The sequence below is a fragment of the Mustelus asterias genome, chromosome 10, assembly GCF_964213995.1.
Source record: "Mustelus asterias chromosome 10, sMusAst1.hap1.1, whole genome shotgun sequence".
Taxonomy (NCBI): domain Eukaryota; kingdom Metazoa; phylum Chordata; class Chondrichthyes; order Carcharhiniformes; family Triakidae; genus Mustelus; species Mustelus asterias.
In genome coordinates this window covers 35,252,424-35,278,871 of record NC_135810.1, presented here as the reverse complement: position 1 = coordinate 35,278,871, position 26,448 = coordinate 35,252,424, and the positions used below count along the sequence as shown (strand labels likewise).

General features: G+C 44.7%; 1 protein-coding gene across 2 annotated transcripts in view; it reads left to right on the top strand.

The window, feature by feature from the left end:
• uggt2 (UDP-glucose glycoprotein glucosyltransferase 2) overlaps positions 1-26,135 on the top strand; it is a 608,113-nt gene extending 581,978 nt beyond the window's left edge. For both annotated transcript variants that reach the window (XM_078221650.1, XM_078221652.1), the window contains one exon: positions 23,772-26,135. In XM_078221650.1, the coding sequence (XP_078077776.1) occupies positions 23,772-23,794 (23 nt within the window). In that variant the 3' untranslated portion in view covers positions 23,795-26,135. The remainder of the gene's footprint in view (positions 1-23,771) is intronic.
• Positions 26,136-26,448: the final 313 nt, after the last annotated feature.

Sequence of the window (26,448 nt, the reverse complement as noted above, 5' to 3'; positions counted from 1 at the left end):
CGGAGGAGATTGGTGAAGCATTGAACCAATATTTCTCTTCGGTGTTCACGCAAGGGGACATGAATATAGCTGAGGAGGACACTGGGTTGCAAGGGAGTAGAATAGACAGTATTACAGTTGATAAGGAGGATGTGCAGGATATTCTGGAGGGTCTGAAAATAGATAAATCCCCTGGTCCGGATGGGATTTATCCAAGGATTCTCTGGGAGGCAAGAGAAGTGATTGCAGAGCCTCTGGCTCTGATCTTCAGGTCGTCGTTGGCCTCTGGTATAGTACCAGAAGATTGGAGGTTAGCGAATGTTGTCCCATTGTTTAAGAAGGGGAACAGAGACTTCCCCGGGAATTATAGACCGGTGAGTCTCACTTCTGTTGTCGGCAAGATGTTGGAAAAAATTATAAGGGATAGGATTTATAGTTATTTGGAGAGTAATGAATTGATAGGTGATAGTCAGCATGGTTTTGTGGCAGGTAGGTCGTGCCTTACTAACCTTATTGAGTTTTTTGAGAAAGTGACCAAGGAGGTGGATGGGGGCAAGGCAGTGGACATGGTATATATGGATTTTAGTAAGGCGTTTGATAAGGTTCACCATGGTAGGCTTCTGCAGAAAATGCAGATGTATGGGATTGGGGGTGATCTAGGAAATTGGATCAGGAATTGGCTAGCGGATAGGAAACAGAGGGTGGTGGTTGATAGTAAATATTCATCATGGAGTGCGGTTACAAGTGGTGTACCTCAGGGATCTGTTTTGGGGCCACTGCTGTTTGTAATATTTATTAATGATCTGGATGAGGGTATAGTTGGGTGGATTAGCAAATTTGCTGATGACACCAAAGTCGGTGGTGTGGTAGACAGTGAGGAAGGGTGTCGTAGTTTGCAGGAAGACTTAGACAGGTTGCAAAGTTGGGCCGAGAGGTGGCGGATGGAGTTTAATGCGGAGAAGTGTGAGGTAATTCACTTTGGTAGGAATAACAGATGTGTTGAGTATAGGGCTAACGGGAGGACTTTGAATAGTGTGGAGGAGCAGAGGGATCTAGGTGTATGTGTGCATAGATCCCTGAAAGTTGGGAATCAAGTAGATAAGGTTGTTAAGAAGGCATATGGTGTCTTGGCGTTTATTGGTAGGGGGATTGAATTTAGGAGTCGTAGCGTTATGTTGCAACTGTACACAACTCTGGTGCGGCCGCACTTGGAGTACTGTGTGCAGTTCTGGTCCCCACATTACAGGAAGGATGTGGAGGCTTTGGAGAGGGTGCAGAGGAGGTTTACCAGGATGTTGCCTGGTATGGAGGGGAGATCCTATGAGGAGAGGCTGAGGGATTTGGGATTGTTTTCGCTGGAAAGGCGGCGGCTAAGAGGGGATCTTATTGAAACATATAAGATGATTAGAGGTTTAGATAGGGTGGATAGTGATAGCCTTTTTCCTCTGATGGAGAAATCCAGCACGAGGGGGCATGGCTTTAAATTGAGGGGGGGTAGTTATAGAACCGATGTCAGGGGTAGGTTCTTTACCCAGAGGGTGGTGAGGGATTGGAATGCCCTGCCAGCATCAGTAGTAAATGCGCCTAGTTTGGGGGCGTTTAAGAGATCCGTAGATAGGTTCATGGACGAAAAGAAATTGGTTTAGGTTGGAGGGTCACAGTTTTTTTTTTTAACTGGTCGGTGCAACATCGTGGGCCGAAGGGCCTGTTCTGCGCTGTAATGTTCTATGTTCTATGTTCTATGTTCTATCCTTGTAGTCCTGGCCAGCCCCTGGCTCAGCACTATCCAGTGGGAACCAACGATGGTTCACCACAATTGGTGAGGCTGCAGCTGGAATACTGTGTGCAGTATTGGTCCCCTTATTTGCGGAAGGATATATTGGCCTTGGAGGGAGTGCAGAGAAGGTTCACCAGGTTGATACCAGAGATGAGGGGTGTTGATTATGAGGAGAGACTGAGCAGATTGGTTTTGTACTCGTTGGAATTTAGAAGGCTGAGGGGGGATCTTATAGAGACTTATAAGATAATGAAGGGGCTGGATAGGGTAGAGGTGGAGACATTCTTTCCACTTAGAAAGGAAGCTAGAACTAGAGGGCACAGCCTCAAAATAAAGGGGGGTCAGTTTCGGACAGAGGTGAGGAGGAACTTCTTCTCTCAGAGGGTGGTGAATCTCTGGAATTCTCTGCCCACTGAAGTGGTGGAGGCTACCTCGTTGAATATGTTTAAATCACGGATAGATGGATTCCTGATCAGTAAGGGAATTAGGGGTTATAGGGATCACGCGGGTAAGTGGAACTGATCCACTTCAGATCAGCCATGATCTTATTGAATGGCGGGGCAGGCTCGAGGGGCTAGATGGCCTACTCCTGCTCCTATTTCTCATATTCTTATGTTCCAGTCTGTTTTAATTCTGCAGTCATGATATGGAGATGCTGGCGTTGGACTGGGGTGAACACAGTAAGAGTTTTAACAACACCAGGTTAAAGTCCAACAGGTTTATTTGGTAGCAAATACCATTAGCTTTCGGAGCGCTGCTCCTTCATCAGATGGAGTGGAAATCTGCTCTCAAACAGGGCACAGAGACACAAAATCAAGTTACAGAATACTGATTAGAATGCGAATCCCTACAGCCAACCAGATCTTAAAGATACAGACAATGTGGGTGAAGGGAGCATTAAGCACAGGTTAAAGAGATGTGTATTGTCTCCAGACAGGACAGCCAGCAAGTCCAAGAGGCAAGCTGTGGGGGTTACTGATAGTGTGACATAAATCCAACATCCCGGTTTAGGCCGTCCTCATGTGTGCAGAACTTGGCTATCAGTTTCTGCTCAGCGACTCTGCGCTGTCGTGTGTCGTGAAGGCCGCCTTGGAGAACGGGGACATCCTTTCCTGGGGAAAGGATGTCCCGAGGCATGGTACATTGGGGAAACCATGCAGATGCTACGACAACGGATGAATGAACACCGCTCGACAATCACCAGGCAAGACTGTTCTCTTCCTGTGGGGAAGCACTTCAGCAGTCACAGGCATTCAGCCTCTGATCTTCAGGTAAGCGTTCTCCAAGGCGGCCTTCACGACACACGACGGCGCAGAGTCGCTGAGCAGAAACTGATAGCCAAGTTCTGCACACATGAGGATGGCCTCAATCGGGATGTTGGATTTATGTCACATTATCAGTAACCCCCACAGCTTGCCTCCTGGACTTGCAGGCTGTCCTGTCTGGAGACAATTCACATCTCTTTAACCTGTGCTTAATGCTCCCTCCACCCACATTGTCTGTATCTTTAAGATCTGGTTGGCTGTAGGGATTCGCATTCTAATCAGTATTCTGTAACTTGATTTTGTGTCTCTGTGCCCTGTTTGAGAGCAGATTTCCACTCCATCTGACGAAGGAGCAGCGCTCCGAAAGCTAATGGTATTTGCTACCAAATAAACCTGTTGGACTTTAACCTGGTGTTGTTAAAACTCTTACTTAATTCTGCAGGACACTGATCCCAGTCTGTTTTAACTCAGCAGGACACTGATCCCAGTCTGTTTTAATTCAGCAGGAACCTGGTCTCAGTCTGTTTTAATTCAGCATGGCATGGTCCCAATCAGTTTTAATTCAGCAGGACATTGATCCCAGTCTGTTTTAATTCAGCAGGACACTGTTTCCTGACCCCTTTTATTTCAGCAGGAAACTAGTCATTGTCTGTTTTAATTCAGCATTATACTGATTCCAGTCTGTTTTAAATCAGCAGGACACTGTTTGTTGTCCCCTTTAATTCAGCAGGATTTTGATCCCAGTCTGTTTCAATTCAGCAGGACATTCGTTCCTGTCCCCTTTAATTCATCAGGACGCTGGTCCCAGTCAGTATTAATTCATCAGGACGCTGGTCCCAATCTGTTTTAGTTCGGCAGGTCACTGGCTGCAGTCTGTTTTAATTCAGCAGGACACTGTTTCCCCTCCTCTTTAATTCAGCAGGACACTGGTCATTGTCTGTTTTAATTCAGCAGTGCACTGATCCCCATCTGTTTTAATTCAGCAGGACACAAGTTCCTGTCCCCTTTCATTCCAGTATGTTTAAAGTAAGCAGACCCTTGTTTCCTGTCTGTATTAATTGAGCAGGAATCTGTTGTAGGGAAAAATCCCTGTACCAGTGCATTCAAGGAAGTCGAGTCACAAGGCAATGTTCAAAGTGTTTTTCTTTATTGTACAATTACTGGGAACCCAGGGAGACCCCTGTAGCCAGCTCCGAAACAGTGCTTGGCCACGTTGATCTCAATAGTTATACATTTGCTCTGGATATTTATAGGAATCCAAATTCGAGCGGGAACATTTGCTCATACAGTTTTACAATACTTACAAAGTGGCCTGTCTGGTCAGGAGGTTCCCTGGGAGGCTTGTCAATTTGCATCTGTATGGTGTGTGTCCGTGTTAATGGGACTGCCTGTTCTTGCCCCGGTGTTTTAATGTGTTTCCCATTATCCTCTCGATGTGTCCCCTTATCTAAATCGACCTCTACTGTTTTGTGTCTGTATTCTATGCTTGCGAGATTCGGTGTTAATGTCATTTTGTCCTGCTGTGTGTAGGGGGATTTAATCTAATCTTTTATTCTTTTTATCCTAGTTTATTAAGTTTCTTTGCCTGCCTTGGCCATTTTATTCCTGTAATATTTTATTGACAGTCCGGTTATGCCATATAACCCACTCCAGGTCTTGACTCGCAGATATCCCGATCTTCTGGCCAAAGGCCGGTTTAAAATGCAGCTTCGTGCTGTTGCTGGGCAGAATAAGGATCTTTTGTCAGCTTTGAAATTAAAGGTCTCTCAGCTGTGCAGAGGGGGATTTAAACGATTGTCCATTCGGGTGTTCCCCTCTGCATTGTGGGCACGTTATGAATGGTGCCAATCAGTCCAATAAATGAATATGTTTAATGAGGTGAATATTGATGAGATAATAAAAATATGGCTTTTGGAAAATGGCCTACTTCAAATCTGACCCCAGTTGTTTTAATTCAGCAGAACTCAGGTCCGAGTCTGTTTTAATTCAGCAGGAAACTGATCCCAGTCTGTTTTAATTGAGTAGGAAACTGATCCCAGTCTGTTTTAATTGAGTAGGAAACTGATCCCAGTCTGATTTAATTCAGCAGGATGCTGGTTCCTGTCCTATTTAATACAGCAGGACACTGGTCATTGTCTCTTAATTCAGTAGGACTCTGATCCCAGTCTGTTTTAATTCAGCAGGACATTGTTTCCTGTCCTCTTTAGTTCAGCAGGAGACTGGTCATTGTCTGTTTTAATTCAGCAGCACTCGGATCCCAATCTGTTTTAATTCAGCAGGACACTGATCTCAGTCTGTTTTAATTCAGCAGGACACTGATCCCAATCTGTTTTAATTCAGCAGGACACTGATCTCAGTCTGTTTTAATTCAGCAGGACACTGATCCCAATCTGTTTTAATTCAGCCGGACACTGATTCCAATCTGTTTTAATTCAGCAGGACACTGGTCTCAATCTGTTTTAATTCAGCAGGACACTGGTCTCAATCTGTTTTAATTCAGCAGGACACTGGTCTCAATCTGTTTTAATTCAGCAGGACACTGATCTCAGTCTGTTTTAATTCAGCAGGACACTGATCTCAGTCTTTTTTAATTCAGCAGGACACTGATCCCAATCTGTTTTAATTCAGCAGGACACTGATACCAATCTGTTTTAATTCAGCAGGACACTGATCCCAATCTGTTTTAATTCAGCAGGACACTGATACCAATCTGTTTTAATTCAGCAGGACACTGATACCAATCTGTTTTAATTCAGCAGGACACTGATCCCAATCTGTTTTAATTCAGCAGGACACTGATCTCAGTCTGTTTTAATTCAGCAGGACACTGATCCCAATCTGTTTTAATTCAGCAGGACACTGATACCAATCTGTTTTAATTCAGCAGGACACTGATCCCAATCTGTTTTAATTCAGCCGGACACTGATCCCAATCTGTTTTAATTCAGCAGGACACTGATACCAATCTGTTTTAATTCAGCCGGACACTGATCCCAATCTGTTTTAATTCAGCCGGACACTGATCCCAATCTGTTTTAATTCAGCCGGACACTGATCCCAATCTGTTTTAATTCAGCCGGACACTGATCCCAATCTGTTTTAATTCAGCAGGTCACTGGTCCCAGTCTGTTTTTATACAGCATGATCCTGTTTCCAGTCTGTTTTAATTCAGCAGGACACTCGTCCCTGTCTGCTTCAATTCAGCAGGGCGCTGGTCATCATTTGTTTCATTTCAGCAGGACCATGGTCCCCATCTGTTTTAATTCAGCAGGATTGATCTCAATCTGTTTTAATTCAGCAGGACTGGTGTCAATCTGTTTTAATTCAGCAGGACACTGATCCCAATCAGTTTTAATTCAGCAGGACACTGGTCTCAATCTGTTTTAATTCAGCAGGACACTGATCCCAATCTGTTTTAATTCAGCAGGACACTGATCCCAATCTGTTTTAATTCAGCAGGACACTGATCCCAATCTGTTTTAATTCAGCAGGACACTGATCCCAATCAGTTTTAATTCAGCAGGACACTGGTCTCAATCTGTTTTAATTCAGCAGGACACTGATCCCAATCTGTTTTAATTCAGCAGGACACTGATCCCAATCTGTTTTAATTCAGCAGGACACTGATCCCAATCAGTTTTAATTCAGCAGGACACTGATCCCAATCAGTTTTAAATCAGCAGGACACTGATCCCAATCAGTTTTAATTTAGCAGGAAACTGATTCCAGTCTGTTTTAATTCAGCAGGTCACTGGTCCCAGTCTGTTTTAATTCAGCAGGACACTGGTCCCAGTCTGTTTTAATTCAGCAGGACACTGATCCCAATCAGTTTTAATTCAGCAGGACACTGGTCCCAATCTGTTTTAATTCAGCAGGACACTGGTCCCAATCTGATTTAATTCAGCAGGACACTGGTCTCAATCTGTTTTAATTCAGCAGGACACTGATCCCAATCTGTTTTAACTCAGCAGGAAACTGATTCCAGTCTGTTTTAAATCAGCAGGACACTGTTTCCTGTCCTCTTTACATAAGAACATAAGAAATAGGAGCAGGAGTAGGCCATCTAGCCACTCAAGCCTGCTCCGCCATTCAATAAGATCATGACTGATCTGATAGTGAGTTCAGTTCCACTTACCCGCCCGCTCCCCATAACCCTTAATTCCCTTAATGGTTACAAATCTATCTATCTGTGACTTAAACACATTTAACGAGGTAGCCTCTACTGCTTCATTGGGCAGAGAATTCCAAATATTCACTACCCTCTGGGAGAAGAAGTTCCTCCTCAACTCTGTTCTAAATTAACTCCCCCGTATTTTGAGGCTATGCCCCCTAGTTCTTGTTTCCATTGTAAGTGGAAATAACCTCGCTGCTTCTACCCTGTCTAGCCTCTTCATTATCTTATATGTCTCTATAAGATCTCCCCTCAACCTTCTAAACTCCAATGAGTACAGGCCCAGTCTACTCAATCTCTCCTAATAAGCCAACCCCCTCATCTCTGGAATCAACCTGGTGAACCTTCTCTGTACCCTCTCCAAAGCTAATATATCCTTTCTTAAATAAGGGGACCAAAATTGGACACAGTACTCTAGGTGTGGCCTCACCAGTACCCTGTACAGTTGCAGCATGACCTCCCTGCTTTTATACTCCAAAGACCAACATTCCATTTGCATTCTTGATTACCTGCTGCACCTGCAAACTGAGTTTTTGTGATTCATGCACAAGGACCCCCAGGTCCCTCTGCACAGTCGCATGTTCTAATTTTTCATTGTTTAAATAATAGTCCATTTTACTATTATTCCTTCCAAAGTGGATAACCTCACACTTACCAACGTTAAGGTGACGATCACGAGGGGTCACGGGCTCAAGCTGAGAGGGGCGAAGTATAACTCAGACATCAGAGGGACGTTTTTTACACAGAGGGTGGTGGGGGCCTGGAATGCGCTGCCAAGTAGGGTGGTGTAGGCAGGCATGTTGACATCGTTTAAGACTTACCTGGATAGTCACATGAGCAGCCTGGGAATGGAGGGATACAAACGATTGGTCTAGTTGGACCAAGGAGCGGCACAGGCTTAAGAACATAGAACATAGAACATTACAGCGCAGAACAGGCCCTTCGGCCCACGATGTTGCACCGACCAGTTAAAAAAAAAAACTGTGACCCTCCAACCTAAACCAATTTCTTTTCGTCCATGAACCTATCTACGGATCTCTTAAACGCCCCCAAACTAGGCGCATTTACTACTGATGCTGGCAGGGCATTCCAATCCCTCACCACCCTCTGGGTAAAGAACCTACCCCTGACATCGGTTCTATAACTACCCCCCCTCAATTTAAAGCCATGCCCCCTCGTGCTGGATTTCTCCATCAGAGGAAAAAGGCTATCACTATCCACCCTATCTAAACCTCTAATCATCTTATATGTTTCAATAAGATCCCCTCTTAGCCGCCGCCTTTCCAGCGAAAACAATCCCAAATCCCTCAGCCTCTCCTCATAGGATCTCCCCTCCATACCAGGCAACATCCTGGTAAACCTCCTCTGCACCCTCTCCAAAGCCTCCACATCCTTCCTGTAATGTGGGGACCAGAACTGCACACAGTACTCCAAGTGCGGCCGCACCAGAGTTGTGTACAGTTGCAACATAACGCTACGACTCCTAAATTCAATCCCCCTACCAATAAACGCCAAGACACCATATGCCTTCTTAACAACCTTATCTACTTGATTCCCAACTTTCAGGGATCTATGCACACATACACCTAGATCCCTCTGCTCCTCCACACTATTCAAAGTCCTCCCGTTAGCCCTATACTCAACACATCTGTTATTCCTACCAAAGTGAATTACCTCACACTTCTCCGCATTAAACTCCATCCGCCACCTCTCGGCCCAACTTTGCAACCTGTCTAAGTCTTCCTGCAAACTACGACACCCTTCCTCACTGTCTACCACACCACCGACTTTGGTGTCATCAGCAAATTTGCTAATCCACCCAACTATACCCTCATCCAGATCATTAATAAATATTACAAACAGCAGTGGCCCCAAAACAGATCCCTGAGGTACACCACTTGTAACCGCACTCCATGATGAATATTTACTATCAACCACCACCCTCTGTTTCCTATCCGCTAGCCAATTCCTGATCCAATTTCCTAGATCACCCCCAATCCCATACATCTGCATTTTCTGCAGAAGCCTACCATGGTGAACCTTATCAAACGCCTTACTAAAATCCATATATACCACGTCCACTGCCTTGCCCCCATCCACCTCCTTGGTCACTTTCTCAAAAAACTCAATAAGGTTAGTAAGGCACGACCTACCTGCCACAAAACCATGCTGACTATCACCTATCAATTCATTACTCTCCAAATAACTATAAATCCTATCCCTTATAATTTTTTCCAACATCTTGCCGACAACAGAAGTGAGACTCACCGGTCTATAATTCCCGGGGAAGTCTCTGTTCCCCTTCTTAAACAATGGGACAACATTCGCTAACCTCCAATCTTCTGGTACTATACCAGAGGCCAACGACGACCTGAAGATCAGAGCCAGAGGCTCTGCAATCACTTCTCTTGCCTCCCAGAGAATCCTTGGATAAATCCCATCCGGACCAGGGGATTTATCTATTTTCAGACCCTCCAGAATATCCTGCACATCCTCCTTATCAACTGTAATACTGTCTATTCTACTCCCTTGCAACCCAGTGTCCTCCTCAGCTATATTCATGTCCCCTTGCGTGAACACCGAAGAGAAATATTGGTTCAATGCTTCACCAATCTCCTCCGGTTCCACACATAACTTCCCTCTGCCATCTATAACTGGCCCTAAACTTGCCCTAACCAACCTTCTGTTCTTGACATACCTATAGAACGCCTTAGGATTCTCTTTAACCCTATCCGCCAAAGTCTTCTCATGTCCCCTTTTAGCCCTTCTAAGCTCGCTCTTCAACTCCCTCTTAGCCAATCTAAAGCTTTCTAGTGCACTACCCGAGTGCTCACGTCTCATCCGAACATAAGCCTCCTTTTTCTTTTTAACCAACAAAGAAACTTTTTTGGTGCACCACGGTTCCCTAGCCCTACCAATTCCTCCTTGCCTGACAGGGACATACCTATCACAGACTCGCAGTAGCTGCTCCTTGAAAAAACTCCACATGTCGGACGTTCCCAGTCCCTGTAATCTCCTAGTCCAACCTATGTTTCCTAATTCTCTCCTAATAGCCTCATAATTACCCTTCCCCCAGCTAAAACCACTGGCCCGAGGTTCATGCCTATCCCTTTCCATCACTAAGGTGAACGTAACCGAATTGTGGTCACTATCACCAAAATGCACACCAACTTCCAAGTCTAGCACCTGGTCTGGCTCATTTCCCAGCACCAGATCCAATATAGGCTTGGAGGGCCGAAGGGCCTGTTTCCTGTGCTGTACTGTTCTTTGTTCTTTGTTATACTCCATCTGCCAGATCCTTGCCCACTCACTCAGCCTATCCAAATCTCTGCAGACTCTCTGTGTCCTCCACGCAATTTGCTTTCCCACTCATCTTGAACCCGTCCAAGTTTTTCTTAAATGTTAAAAGTGACCCCACATTTACCACTTTATCTGGCAGCGCATTCCACACTCCCACCACTCTCTGCGTGAAGAAGCCCCCCCTAATATTCCCTTTAAACCTTTCTCCTTTCACTCTTAACCCATGCCCTCTGGGTTTTTTTCTCCCCTAGCCTCAGCGGAAAAAGCCTGCTTGCATTCACTCTATCTATACCCATCAAAATCTTATACACCTCTATCAAATCTCCCCTCAATCTTCTACGCTCCAGGGAATAAAGTCCCAACCTATTCAATCTCTCTCTGTAACTCAGCTTCTCAAGTCCCGGCAACATCCTTGTGAACCTTCTCTGCACTCTTTCAACTTTATTTACATCCTTCCTGTAACTAGGTGACCGAAACTGTACACAATACTCTAAATTCGGCCTCACCAATGCCTTATATAACCTTACCATAACACTCCAACCTTTATACTCGATACTCTGATTTATAAAGGCCAATGTACCAAAGGCACTCTTTACGACCCTATCCACCTGTGACGTCACTTTTAGGGAATTCTGTACCTGTATTCCCAGATCCCTCTGTTCAACTGCACTCTTCAGAGTCCTACCACTTACCCTGTACGTTCTACTTTGGTTTGTCCTTCCAAAGTGCAATATCTCGCACTTGTCTGCGTTAAATTCATTTGCCATTTTTTAGCCCATTTTTCTAGTTAGTCCAAATCCCTCTGCAAGCTTTGAAAACCTTCCTCACTGTCCACTACACCTCCAATCTTTGTATCATCAGCAAACTTGCTGATCCAATTTACCACATTATCATCCAGATAATTGATATAGATGACAAACAACAATGGACCCAACACCGATCCCTGCGGCTCACCACTAGTCACAGGCCTCCACTCAGAGAAGCAATCCTCCACAACCACTCTCTGGCTTCTTCCATTGAGCCAGTGTCTAATCCAATTTACTACCTCCCCATGTATACCTAGCGACTAAACCTTCCTAACTAACCTCCCATGAGGGACCTTGTCAAAGACCTTGCTGAAATCCAGGTAGACAACACCCACCACCTTCCCTTCATCCACTTTCCTGGTAACCTCCTCGAAAAACTCTAATAGATTGGTCAAACATGACCTACCACGCACAAAGCCATGTTGACTCTCCCTAATAAGTCCCTGTCTATCCAAATATTTGTAGATCCTATCCCTTATCACACCTTCCAATAACTTGCCCACCACCGACGTCAAACTTACTGGCCTATAATTTCCCGGATTTCTTTTGGAACCTTTTTTAAACAACGAACAACATGAGCCACCCTCCAATCATCCGGCACCTCCCCCGTGAATACTGACATTTTAAATATGCCTGCCAGGGCCCCTGCAAGTTCAACACTAGCTTCCCTCAAGGTCCGTGGGAATACTCTGTCTGGTCCTGGGGATTTATCCACTCTGATTTGCCTCAAGACAGCGAGCACCTCCTCCCCTTTAATCTGTAAAGGTTCCATGACCTCCCTACCTGTTTGCCCTATTTCCGTAGACTCCATGCCCGTTTCCTCAGTAAATACGGATGCAAAAAAACCATTTAGTATCTCCCCCATCTCTTTTGGTTCCATACACAGTGTACCACTCTGGTCTTCAAGAGGACCAATTTTATCCCTCACTATCCTTTTGCTCCTAACATACCTATAGAAGCTCTTTGGATTTTCCTTCACTCTGTCTGCCAAAGCAACCTCATGTCTTCTTTTAGCCCTCCTGATTTCCCTCTTAAGTAGCTTCTTGCACTTTTTATACTCCTCGAGCATCTGATCTGTTCCTTGCTGCCTGTACATTTCATACAACTCTCTCTTCCTCTTAATCAGTGTTACTATCTCCCTCGAGAACCAAGGTTCCTTATTCCTATTTACTTTGCCTTTAATCCTGACAGGAACATACAAACTCTGCACTCTCAAAATTTCTCCTTTGAAGGCCTCCCACTTTCCATTTACATCCCTACCAGAGAACAGCCTGTGCCAATCCACACTTTCCAGATCCCTTCTCATTTCATCAAATTTGGCCTTTTTCCAGTTCAGAACTTCAACCCGAGGACCAGATCTATCCTTATCCATGATCAGGTTGAAACTAATGGCATTATGATCACTGGATCCAGTGTTCCCTCACACTCACATCCATCACCTGCCCTAACTCATTTCCCAATAGGAGATCCAATGTCGCATCCTCTCTAGTTGGCACCTCTAAATACTGATGTAGAAAATTCTCCTGAACACATTTTACAAACTCTACCCCGTCTAAACCTTTAACAGTATGTGAGTCCCAATCTATATGTGGAAAATTAAAATCCCCATCTATCACAACTTTGTGTTTCTTGCAGTTGTCAGCTATCTCTCCGCTGATTTGCTCCTCCAATTCTCGCTGACTATTGGGTGGTCTATAATACAGCCCCATTAATATGGTCATACCTTTCCTGTTTCTCAGCTCTATCCATAGGGCCTCTGTAGACAAGCTCCCCAATCTATCCTGAGTACCGCTGTAACATTTTCCCTGACCAACAATGCCACCCCCCCCACCTTTTATCCCTCTGCCTCTATCCCGCCTGAAACATTGGAACCCTGGAACATTGAGCTGCCAGTCCTGCCCCTCTTGTAGCCAAGTTTCACTAATGGCTATAATGTCATATTTCCATGTGTCTATCCACGCCTTCAGCTCATCTGCCTTCCCCACAATACTCCTGGCATTGAAATAGACACGGTAGCACAGTGGTTAGCACTGCTGCTTCACAGCTCCAGGGTCCCGGGTTCGATTCCCGACTCGGGTCACTGTCTGTGTGGAGTTTGCACATTCTCCTCGTGTCTGCGTGGGTTTCCTCCGGGTGCTCCGGTTTCCTCCCACAGTCCAAAGATGTGCAGGTTAGGTTGATTGGCCAGGTTAAAAAATTGCCCCTTAGAGTCCTGAGATGTGTAGGTTAGAGGGATTAGCGGGTAAATATGTGGGGGTAGGGCCTGGGTGGGATTGTGGTCGGTGCAGACTCGATGGGCCAAATGGCCTCCTTCTGCACTGTCGGGTTTCTATGTTCTATGTTCAAAAGATTATTTCCACCACACTCAACCCTTCCATTTGTGATTTTGCTTGAACTAACCTGTCTTTTTACCCCAGCTCCACTATCTGCTCTGGCACTCTGGTTCTCATCCCCCTGCAAATCTAGTTTAAACGCTCCCCAATAACACTAGCAAATCTCCCTGCAAGTATATTGGTCTCCTTGTAGTTTAGGTGTAACCCGTCTCTCTTGTACAGGTCCCACCTGCCCCAGAAGAGGTCCCAATGATCCAAGAATTGGAAACCCTGCCCCCTGCACCAGTTCCTCAGCCACGTGTTCATCTGCCCAAGCATCCTACTCCTGCCCTCACTGGCATGTGGCTCAGGTAGCAATCATGAGATTACTACCCTCGGGGTCCTGCTTTTTAACTTCCTTCCAAGCTCTTTGTACTCACTCAAAAAATATCAAACAAAGAACAATGAACAATACAGCACAGGAACAGGCCCTTCGGCCCTCCAAGCTCGCGCCTCAAAAAATTCCAGTAAATTAGTCAAACATGACTTTCCCTTCATGAATCAGCACGGTAGCACAGTGGTTAGCACTGCTGCTTCACAGCTCCAGGAACCTGGGTTCAATTCCTGGCTGGGTCACCGTCTGTGTGGAGTTTGCACATTCTCCTTGTGTTTGCGTGGGTTTCCTCCGGGTGCTCCGGTTTCCTCCCACAGTCCAAAGATGTGAGGGTTAGGTTGATTGGCTATGCTAAAAATTGCCCTTAGTGTCCTGAAATGCGTAGGTTAGAGGGATTAGTGGGTAAATATGTAGGGATATGGGGGTAGGGCCTGGGTGGGATTGTGGTCGGTGCAGACTCGATGGGCCGAATGGCCTCTTTCTGTACTGTAGGGTTTCTATGGACCCATGCTGCATCTGTTTGATTGAACCATTCTTTTCCAGGTGTCCTGCTATTTCTTCCTTAATGATAGAATTCCTTTAACTCAGCAGGGCACTGGTCATTGTCTCTTAATTCAGTCAGACTCTGATCTCAGTCTGTCTTAATTCAGCAAGACACTGATCCAGTCCGTTTTAATTTAGCAGGGCACTGATCCCAGTCTGTTTTAATTCAGTTGTGATGTGGAGATGCTGGCATTGGACTGGGATAAGCATAGTAAGAAGTCACACAACACCAGGTTAAAATTCAACAGGTTTATTTGGTAGCACAAGCCACAAGCTTTTGGAGCACTGCCCCTTCATCAGGTGAGTGGGAGTTGTGTTCACAAACAGGGCATATATAGACACAAACTCAATTTACAAGATAATGGTTGGAATGCGAGTCTTTATGGTAATCAAGTCTTAAAGGTACAGACAATGTGAGTGGAGAGAGGGTTAAGCACAGGTTAAAGAGATGTGTATTGTCTCCAGCCAGGACAGTTAGTGAGATTTTGCAAGCCCAGGCAAGTCGTGGGGGTACAGATAGTGTGACATGAACAGTGTGACAGGATCTGCTCGGATGAGGACGATCGCAACCGACACCTCCAGACGCTGAAAGATGCCCTCATAAGGGCAGGATGTGGCACTCAACTCATCGATCGACAGTTCCGACGTGCCACAGCGAAAAACTGCCCCGACTTCCTCATAGAACCATAGAAAATTACAGCTCAGAAACAGGCCTTTTGGCCCTTCTTGTCTGTGCCGAACCATTTTATGCCTAGTCCCACTGACCTGCACTTGGACCACATCCCTCCACACCCCTCTCATCCATGAACCCGTCCAAGTTTTTCTTAAATGTTAAAAGCATTTACCACTTTATCCGGCAGCTCATTCCACACTCCCACCACTCTCTGCGTGAAGAAGCCCCCCCTAATATTCCCTTTAAACTTTTCTCCTTTCACCCTTAACCCATGCCCTCTGGTTTTTTTCTCCCCTAGCCTCAGTGGAAAAAGCCTGCTTGCATTCACTCTATCTATACCCATCAAAATCTTATACACCTCTATCAAATCTCCCCTCATTCTTCTACGCTCCAGGGAATAAAGTCCCAACCTATTCAATCTCTCTCTGTAACTCAGCTTCTCAAGTCCCGGCAACATCCTTGTGAACCTTCGCTGCACTCTTTCAACCTTATTTACATCCTTCCTGTAACTAGGTGACCAAACCTGTACACAATACTCTAAATTCGGCCTCACCAATGCCTTATATAACCTTGATGTGGAGATGCCGGCGTTGGACTGGGGTAAACACAGTAAGAAGTTTAACAACACCAGGTTAAAGTCCAACAGGTTTATTTGGTAGCAAAAGCCACACAAGCTTTCGGAGCTCCAAGCCCCTTCTTCAGGTGAGTGGGAATTCTGTTCACAAACAGGGCATATAAAGACACAGACTCAATTTACATGAATAATGGTTGGAATGCGAATACTTACAGCTAATCAAGTCTTTAAGATACAAACAACGTGAGTGGAGAGAGCATCAAGACAGGCTAAAAAGATGTGTATTGTCTCCAGACAAGACTGTCTTGTCTGGCTGGACTGTCAAGACTGGAGACAATGCACATCTTTTTCGCCTGTCTTGATGCTCTCTCCACTCACGTGGTTTGTATCTTAAAGACTTGATTAGCTGTAAGTATTCGCATTCCAACCATTATTCATGTAAATTGAGTCTGTGTCTTTATATGCCCTGTTTGTGAACAGAATTCCCACTCACCTGAAAAAGGGGCTTGGAGCTCCGAAAGCTTGTGTGGCTTTTGCTACCAAATAAACCTGTTGGACTTTAACCTGATGTTGTTAAACTTCTTATTATATAACCTTACCATAACACTCCAACTTTTATACTCCGATTTATAAAGGCCAATGTACCAAAGGCACTCTTTACGACTCTATCCACCTGTGACGTCACTTTTAGGGAATTCTGTACCTGTATTCCCAGATCCCTCTATTCAACTGCACTCTTCAGAGTCCTACCATTTACCCTGTACGTTCTACTTTGGTTTGTCCTTCCAAAGTGGAATATCTCACACTTGTCTGCGTTAAATTCCATTTGCCATTTTTCTAATTGGTCCAAATCCCTCTGCAAGCTTTGAAAACCTTCCTCACTGTCCACTACGCCTCCAATCTTTGCATCATCAGCAAATTTGCTGATCCAATTTACCACATTCTCATCCAGATCATTGATATAGATGAGAAACAACAATGGACCCAACACCGATCCCTGCGGCACACCACTAGTCACAGGTCTCCACTCAGAGAAGCAATCCTCCACAACCACTCTCTGGCTTCTTCCCTATTTGCTACCAAATAAACCTGTTGGACTTTAACCTGGTGTTGGGAGACTTCTTATTGTTCTTCCATTGAGCCAGTGTCTAATCCAATTTACTACCACCCCATGTATACCCAGCGACTGAACCTTCCTAACTAACCTCCCATGAGGGACCTTGTCAAAGGCCTTGCTGAAATCCAGGTAGACAACATCCACCGCCTTCCCTTCATCCACTTTCCTGGTAACCTCCTCAAAAAACTCTAATAGATTGGTCAAACATGACCTACCACGCACAAAGCCATGTTGACTCTCCCTAATAAGTCCCTGCCTATCCAAATATTTGTAGATCCTATCCCTTATCACACCTTCCAATAACTTGCCCACCACCAATGTCAAACTTACTGACCTATAATTTCTAGGATTTCTTTTGGAAACTTTTTTAAATAACAGAACAACAGAAGACAAACACGGGACACGACGGACAGAGTACCCTTTGTTGTCCAGTACTTCCCTGGAGCGGAGAAGCTACAACATCTTCTCCAGAGCCTTCAACATGTCATCGATGAAGATGAACATCTCACCAAGGCCATCCCCACACCCCCACTTGTTGACATCAAACAACCGCACAACCTCAAACAGACCATTGTCCGCAGCAAACTACCCAGCCTTCAGGAGAATAGTGACCACGACACCACACAACCCTGCCACAGCAACCTCTGCAAGACGTGCCAGATCATCGACACGGATGCCATCATCTCACGTGAGAACACCATCCACCAGGTACACGGTACATACGCTTGCAACTCGGCCAACGTTGTCTACCTGATATACTGCAGGAAAGGATGTCCCGAGGCATGGCACGTTGGGGAAACCATGCAGACGCTACGACAACAGATGAACACACACCGCTCGACAATCACCAGGCAAGAGTGTTCTCTTCCTGTTGGGGAACATTTCAGCAGTCGCGGGCATTCAGCCTCTGATCTTCAGGTAAGCGTTCTCCAAGGTGGCCTTCACGACACACGACAACACAGAATCGCTGAGCAGAAACTGATAGCCAAGTTCTGCACACGAGGACGGCCTCAACCGGGATCTTGGGTTCATGTCACACTATCTGTAACCCCCCCATGACTTGCCTGGGTTTGCAAAATCTCACTAACTGTCCTGTCTGGAGACAATACACATCTCTTTAACCTGTGCTTAACGCTCTCTCCACTCACATTGTCTGTACCTTTAAGACTTGATTAGCTGTAAAGACTCGCATTCCAACCATTATCTTGTAAATTGAGTTTGTGTCTATATATGCCCTGTTTGTGAACACAACTCCCACTCACCTGATGAAGGGGCAGTGCTCCAAAAGCTTGTGGCTTGTGCTACCAAATAAACCTGTTGGACTTTAACCTAGTGTTGTGAGACTTCTTACTTAATTCAGTTCGCCACTAGTCTCAGTCTGTTTTAATTCAGTAGGACACTGATCCCAGTCTGTTTAATTCAGCAGGAACTGGTTATTATCTGTTTTAATTCTGCAGGACTATGATCCAGTATGTTTTAAGTAAGCAGGACACTGGTTCCAGTCTGTTTTAATTCAGCAGCACTCTGATCCCAGAATGTTTTAATTGAGCAGGAAACTGATCCCAGTCTGCGTTAATTCATCAGGATACTGGTCCCCATCTGTTTTAATTCAGCAGGACACTGGTCCCAGTCTGTTTTAATTTAGCAGGAGCCTGTTTCCAGTCTACTTTGAATCAACAGGACACGGTTTATTGTCCTCTCTAATTCAGTAGGACACTGGTCATTGTCTGTTTTAATTCAGCAAAACTCTGATCCCAGTCTGTTTTAATTCAGCTGTGCACTGATCTACATCTGTTTTAATTCAGCAGGACACAAGCTCCTGTCCCCTTTCATTCCATTATGTTTTAAGTCCCCGTCTGTTTTAATTCAGCAGGACACTGACCCGATCCGTTTTAATTCAGCAGGGCACTGGTTCCTGTCCCCTTTAATACAGCAGGACACTGGTCATTGTCTCTTAATTCAGTAGGACTCTGATCTCAGTCTGTTTTAATTCAGCAGGACACTGACCCGATCCGTTCTAATTCAGTAGGACACTGGTCCCAGTCTGCTTTAATTCAGCAGATGCTAGTTCCTGTCCCCTTTAATTCCAGTATGTTTTAAGTAAGCTGAACCCTGTTTCCAGTCTGTTTTAATTCATCAGGACTTTGATCTTAGTTTGTTCTAATTCAGCAGGACGATAGTTCGCGTCCCCTTCACTTCCAGTATGTTATAAGTAAGCAGGACCCTGTTTCCCGTGAGTTTTATTCAGCCGCTCACTGATCCCAGTCTGTTTTAATTCTGCAGGACTATGATCCCAGCCTGTTTTAATTCAGTTCTGATCTCAGTCTGTTTTAATTCAGCAGAACACTGGTCTCCTCTGTTTTACTTCAGCAGGACCCTCGTTCCAGTCTGTTTTAATTGTTATATCATAGAATCTTACAGTGCAAAAGGAAGCCATTCAGCCCATCGAGTTTGCACCGACCACAATCCCACTTCGTGTCAGGGGGACTAAGGGGCTACTTAGCATGGCCAATCCAGCTAACCCGCACATCTTTGGAGTGTGGGAGAAAACCGGAGCACCCGGAGGAGAATATGCAAACTCCACACAGACAGTGACCCAAGCCGGGAATCAAACTCGGGTCCCCATCTCTGTACTTACTGATCTATTACTCTGGTTCCCACCCTCCCACCTGACTAGTTTAAACCTCCCGAGCAATACTAGCAAACTTTCTGGCCAGGATATTGGTTCCCCTCCAGTTTAGGTGCAATCCGTCCTTCGTGTAGAGGTCCCACTTTCCCTGGAAGACATCCCAATGATCAATATATCTGAAGTCCTCCCCCACCCCCCCACAGCAACTCTTTAGCCATGTGTTCAACTGTACATTTCTCTATTCCTAGACTTAGTAGTATGTGACACAGGAAGTAATCCTGAGATTACTACCCCACAGATCCTGCTTTCTGGCTTACTACTTAACTCCCTGAATTGTCTTTGCAGGACATTGTCACACTTCCTGCCTATGTCAGTTGTGCCAATGTGGACAATGACATATGTCTGTTTACCCTCCTGTTTCAGGATGCCCGTTACCCGCTTAGAGACATCCATGACCCTGGCAAGGAGGCAACATACCATCCTGGAGTCACTTTCTCGGCCACAAAAGTGCCTATCTGTGCCCCTGACTATCGAATCCCCAATTACTATTGCTCTACTTTTCTTTGTCCCTGCCCTCTGTACAGCTGTGGTGCCACTGCCCTGGCTGCTGCTGCTGTCACCTGATGGACCATCACCCTCATCATTATCCAAAATTGTACACTTGTTTGACAGGGGGACAGCCGCATGGACTCCTGCATTGACTGCCTGTCCTGTCTTGCGGCCACCTATCTATCTTCCTGTACATTGGGTGTGACCAAGTCTCTATAACTTCTATCTATGCCGCTCTATGCTATTTGTGTGCTCCTTGGAGCCTCCAACTGCTGCTCAAACCAATCCATTCACTCGATGGAGTAGCTGAAGCTGGGTACCCTTCCTCAGATGTAATTATCAGGGACGCTTTCAGCGTCCATGATTGACCATATCTCGCAGGTGGATCGTACAATCCCACCAACTGACATGACTAACCCTCTATTGGCTGTTTAATTAAAAGTTAAATTTTAATTAGCTATCTGAAAACTACAGTTATTACTTTCTGACTTACTTACTCACTGTACTAGCCTGTAGTAACCAGAGGATGAACTAACTGTACTAACACCCTCGGTGCAACATCGTGGGCCGAAGGGCCTGTTCTGCGCTGTAATGTTCTATGTTCTATGTTCTAACCCTTTAGAAATACTGAGGCACACACAGTCTGTACCGCAGTGAGATTCCTTCTCCTGTAGCACTAGGGAATGAATGGGTTAACAAAAACTAGCACTTGACCAGCACTCACCAATCAGAAGGAGTGCTCCCTTTTCACCTGAACAAGTGACAAATACTTACCTGACCATACTCACTACTTACGCTTCAGCTCTTTCCCTTGTGACCTCTGCAAATGCAGCAGAGCAAGGCAACTCCTAGGATTTAAAAGTTAGAAAGCCTGGAAGTGTCGGGGAGACAAGTTCGGTCGAGGCATTTGAGAGAGTATTAAATGACCATGTGAATAGAAACAATGTGCAAGGGCGCAGGGAATGGCTCTAAGTCATAATGCTTGTTTGGAGAGCTGGAGCAGAAACATTGGGCCAAATGGCCTCCTTCTGCACTGTACTAATTTTGTGATAAGCTGTTGAGCCCTCCTAGAATTTTGTACACTTCATGGAGACCGTCCCTCATTGTTCTAAACTATAAAGAATACAGGCCAATCTTCTCAATATTTCCTCGTAGCATGGATCCTTTCTACAGGAACCTCTTGCCTCTGCAACTATTGAACCTTCTCTTCAGAACATTTCCCAATGTCATTCTCTAACCCCAACCTTGTTTCCATCTCTATAAATATTTCCACATCAATTTCTCAATGTTTTATTTGTATGAAAATTATGGGAAACTGCCAAGTAACTCGGCCACCATTGTCTGTCTATCCTTAAATTTATTTTCCTATTTCAGCTGTCCAAGCACTGCACAGTAATTAGCTTGAAACTCAATGAATGTACCATAAATGTCAGAGATATTGATATCAACTGATACCTCTGATTTAAAAGAGAGTCATAAAGTCATAGAGGTTTACAACATGGAAACAGGCCCTTTGGTCCAAATTGTCCATGCCGCCCTTTTTTTAAACCACTTGCTCGTGTTTGGCCCATATCCTTCTCTATTCATCTTAACCATGTAACTGTCTAAATGCTTATTTTAGGTCAAAATTGTACCCGCCTCTACTACCACCTTGTTCCAGACACCCAACATCCTCTGTGAAAAAAATGCCCCTTTGAACCCTTTTGTATCTCTCCCCTCTCACCTTAAACCTATGCCCTCTCGTTTTAGACTCCCCTACCTTTTGGAAAAGATGTTGACTATCTTGCTGATCTATGCCCCTCATTATTTTATAGACCTCTGTAAGATCACCTCCAAGCCTCCTAGGCTTCATGGAAAAAGACCCAGTCTATCCAGCCTCTCCTTATAACTCAAACCATCAAGTCCTGGTAACATTCTAGTCAATCTTTTCTGCACTTTTTCAACTTTGATAAAGTCCTTTCTATAATAGGGTGACCAGAACTGTACACAGTATTCCAAGTGTAGCCTTACCAATGTCTTGTACAACTTCAACAAGACGTCCCAACTCCTGTATTCAATGTCCTGACTAAAGAAACCAAGCATGCCGAATGCCTTCTTCACCACCCTGCCCACTTGTGACTCCACTTTCAAGGAGCTATGAACCTGTACCCCTAGATCTCTTTGTTCTGTAACTCTCCCCCATGCCCTACCATTAACTGAGTAAGTCCTGCCCTGGTTCAGTCTGCCAAAATGCATCACCTCGCATTTATCTAAATTAAACTCCATCTGTCATTCATTAGCCCACTGGCCCAATTGATCAAGATGCTGTTGCAATCCTAGATAATCTTCGTCATTGTCCACTATGCCATCAATCTTGGTGTCATCTGCAAACTTACTAACCGTGCCTCCTAAATTCCGATCCAAATCATTAATATAAATGACACAATCTTTAATTGAACAATATAAATGGGCGGCACGCTAGCACAGTGGTTAGCAGTGCTGCTTCACAGCTCCAGGGACTGATTCCCGGCTTGGGTCACTGTCTGTGTGGAGTTTGCACATTCTCCTCGTGTCTGCATGGGTTTTCTCCGGGTGCTCCAGTTTACTCCCACAGTCCAAAGATGTGCGGGTTAGGTTGATTGGCCATGCTAAAAATTGCCCTTAGTGTCCTGAGATGTGTAGGTTAGAGGCATTAGTGGGTAAATATGTAGGGATATGGGGGTAGGGCCTGGGTGGGATTGTGGTCGGTGCAGACTCGATGGGCCGAATGGCCTCTTTCTGTACTGTAGGAATTCTATTTCTATTTCAAACAACAGTGGACCCAGCATCGATCCCTGAGGCACACTGCTGGTAAGAAGTCTCACAACACCAGGTTAAAGTCCAACAGGTTTATTTGGTAGCAAATACCATAAGCTTTCGGAGCTTGCTGCTCCTTCGTCAGATGGAGTGGTCTCTGTTCTCCAACAGTGCACTGGTCACAGGCCTCCAGTTTGAAAAACAACCACCCTCTGTCTTCTGTCATTAAGCCAATTTTGTATCCAATTGGCTACCTCACCCTGGATCCCATGAGATTTAACCTAGATCAACAACCTACCATGTGGTACCTTGTCAAAAGCCTTGCTAAAGTGAGCATATTCTTTGTTTGCTGTTTAAAGTATCCATCAGAATTTAGCATTATACCAGCATAATCAGTGTCATTCAATTATTAGATAGATCCTTGATTAATAAGGGAATCAGGGGTTAAGGGGAAAAGGCAGGAAAATGGGGATGAGAAAAATATCAGCCACGATTGAATGGCGGGGCGTACTTGATGGGCCAAGTGGCCTAATTCTGCTCATGTCTTATGGTCTTATGACCACTGGTCAATTTGATCATTATAGCTGGTCTCTATTATAATTTCTGAAGGAAATTTTCAAAAACAATAGTTTGATAGTGCTATATATAATCCATAATTTGCAACATTCAAAAGAAAAAGGGCAGTGCAGTCGACTTTAGCAGGCCAAAGGGATATGGGCAATTGGGACTAGCTTAATGGTAAAAACTGGGCGGCATGGACGAGTTGGGTCGAAGGGCCTATTTCCATGCTGTAAACCTCTATAATGTTTTACAAAGTTGAAAATATCAGGCCTTAATTTGGGGCCATTTTGAAGGTTGGGATGCATCTGCTGAAGAAATATTCAATCTAATATTTCTTACTTTCCAGCTCCTAAGCGCGATGAACTCTAGCATCTATGAAACGAATATCCTACGTTGCACACTGAATGGGTAACATCTACAATTATAGTAAAAAGATATCATTTGTAACCTTTAATGATGTGTCGAACTTGAGAACTTCATATACGTTTTACATGCATTTGTTATGGCAATAATGTTTGGAAGGTGATGGATATATCATGAACCTTCGGGTAAACACCACAAAGATTCCCACGATATTTACTTGTTTATTGTAAATTGGAAACATTTTGCCATGAAATTCACATTTCTGGCTGTTAATGTGAGATCATAGTCAAAATTGAAAGCAGATAAGACTGTTTCCAAAAAATAATTATCAGAATAATATTTGTTAATTTACATACTTGAATTCAAATTGGTCTCATTGTTAGGTATTTAGTACCATTGCTTAAGAAGTATACCTAATTCACGGTAGCAGTTCTTTGATAAGAAAATATTTTCCATTATTTGAAATATCAAATAAAATGCATTGCTTTCAACTTTGAACTTACTCCTTCCTATTCATCTAGAATTTTGACTCTGAACCTCACAACTATTTGGTGGTTTGGTTTTTTTTTTAATCACGTCTATCTTTTGAGTAATGATGATTTACATACAACAGCAGTATGAAGTAATAAAGTGATCATATGGTGGTGTTGTACTAGAGTCAGAGGTTTACAGCATGGAAATAGGCCCTTCGGCCCAACTTGTCCATGCCACTCTTTTTTTAAACCCTGAAGCTAGTCCCAATTGCCCGCGTTTGGCCCATATCCCTCTATACCCATCTTACCCATGTAACTGTCTAAATGCTTTTTAAAAGACAAAGTTGTACCCGTCTCTACTACTACCTCTGGCAGCTTGTTCCAGACACTCACCACCCTCTGTGTGAAAAAATTGCTCCTCTGGATACTTTTGTATCTCTCCCCTTAAACTTATGCCCTCTAGCTTTAGATTCCCCTACCTTTGGGAAAATAGATGGACTTTCTAGCTGATCTACGCCCCTCATTATTTTATAGACCTCTATAAGATCACCCCTCAGCCTTCTACGCTCCAGAGAAAAAAGTCCCAGTCTATCCAACTCCTCATTATAACTCAAACCATCAACTCCCGGTAGCACCATAGTAAATCTCTTCTGCACTCTTTCTAGTTTAATAATATCCTTTCTATAATAGGGTGACCAGAACTGTACACAGTATTCCGAGTGTGGTCTTACCAATGTCTTGTACAACTTCAACAAGATGTCCCAACTCCTGTATTCAGTGTTCTGACCAATGAAACCAAGCATGCCAAATGCCTTCTTCACCACTCTGTCCACCTGTGACTCCACTTTCAAGGAGCTATGAACCTGTACCCCTAGATCTCTTTGTTCTGTAACTCTCCCCAATGCCCTACCATTTACTGAGTAAGTCCTGCCCTGGTTCAATCAAAATGCATCACCTCGCATTTATCTAAGTCAAACTCCATCTGCCATTTGTCAGCCCACTGGTCCAATTGATCAAGATCCCGTTGCAATCCTAGATCACCTTCACTGTCCACTATGCCACCAATCTTGGTGTCATCTGCAAACTTACTCAACCATGTCTCCTATATTCTCATCCAAATCATTAATATAAATGACAAATAACAGTGGACCCAGCACCGATCCCTGAGGCACACTGCTGGTCACAGGTCTCCAGTTTGAAAAACAACCCTCTACAACCACCCTCGTCATCAAGCCAGTTTTGTATCCATCTAGGTACCTCACCCTGGATCCCATGAGATTTAACCTTATGCAACAACCTACCATGCGGTACTTTGCTAAAGTCCATGTAGACAACATCAACTGCACTGCCCTCATCTACCTTCTTGGTTACCCCTTCAAAAAACTCAAATTTGTGAGATGATTTTCCACTCACAAAGCCATGCTGACTGTCCCTAATCAGTCCTTGCATCTCCAAATGCCTGTTGATCCTGTCTCTCAAAATACCTTTCAACAATTTACCCACCTCAGATGTGAGGCTCACCGGCCTGTAGTTCCCAGGCTTTTCCCTGCAGCTCTTTTTAAACAAAGGCACAACATTTGCCCCCCTCCAATCTTCAGGCATCTCACCTGTGACTATCGATGATTCAAATATCTCTGCTAGGGGACCTGCAATTTCCTCCCTCACCTCCCACAATTTCCTGGGATACGCTTCATCAGGTCCCGGGAATTTATCTATCTTGATGCGCTTTAAGACTTCCAGCACCTCCTTCTCTGTAATATGTACATTCATAGAACATAGAACATAGAAAGCCACAGCACAAACAGGCCCTTCGGCCCACAAGTTGCGCCGATCACATCCCCACCTCTAGGCCTATCTATAGCCCTCAATCCCATTAAATCCCATGTACTCATCCAGAAGTCTCTTAAAAGACCCCAACGAGTTTGCCTCCACCACCACCGACGTCAGCCGATTCCACTCACCCACCACCCTCTGAGTGAAAAACTTACCCCTGACATCTCCTCTGTACCTACCCCCCAGCACCTTAAACCTGTGTCCTCTCGTAGCAACCATTTCAGCCCTTGGAAATAGCCTCTGAGAGTCTACCCTATCCAGACCTCTCAACATCTTGTAAACCTCTATCAGGTCACCTCTCATCCTTCGTCTCTCCAGGGAGAAGAGACCAAGCTCCCTCAACCTATCCTCATA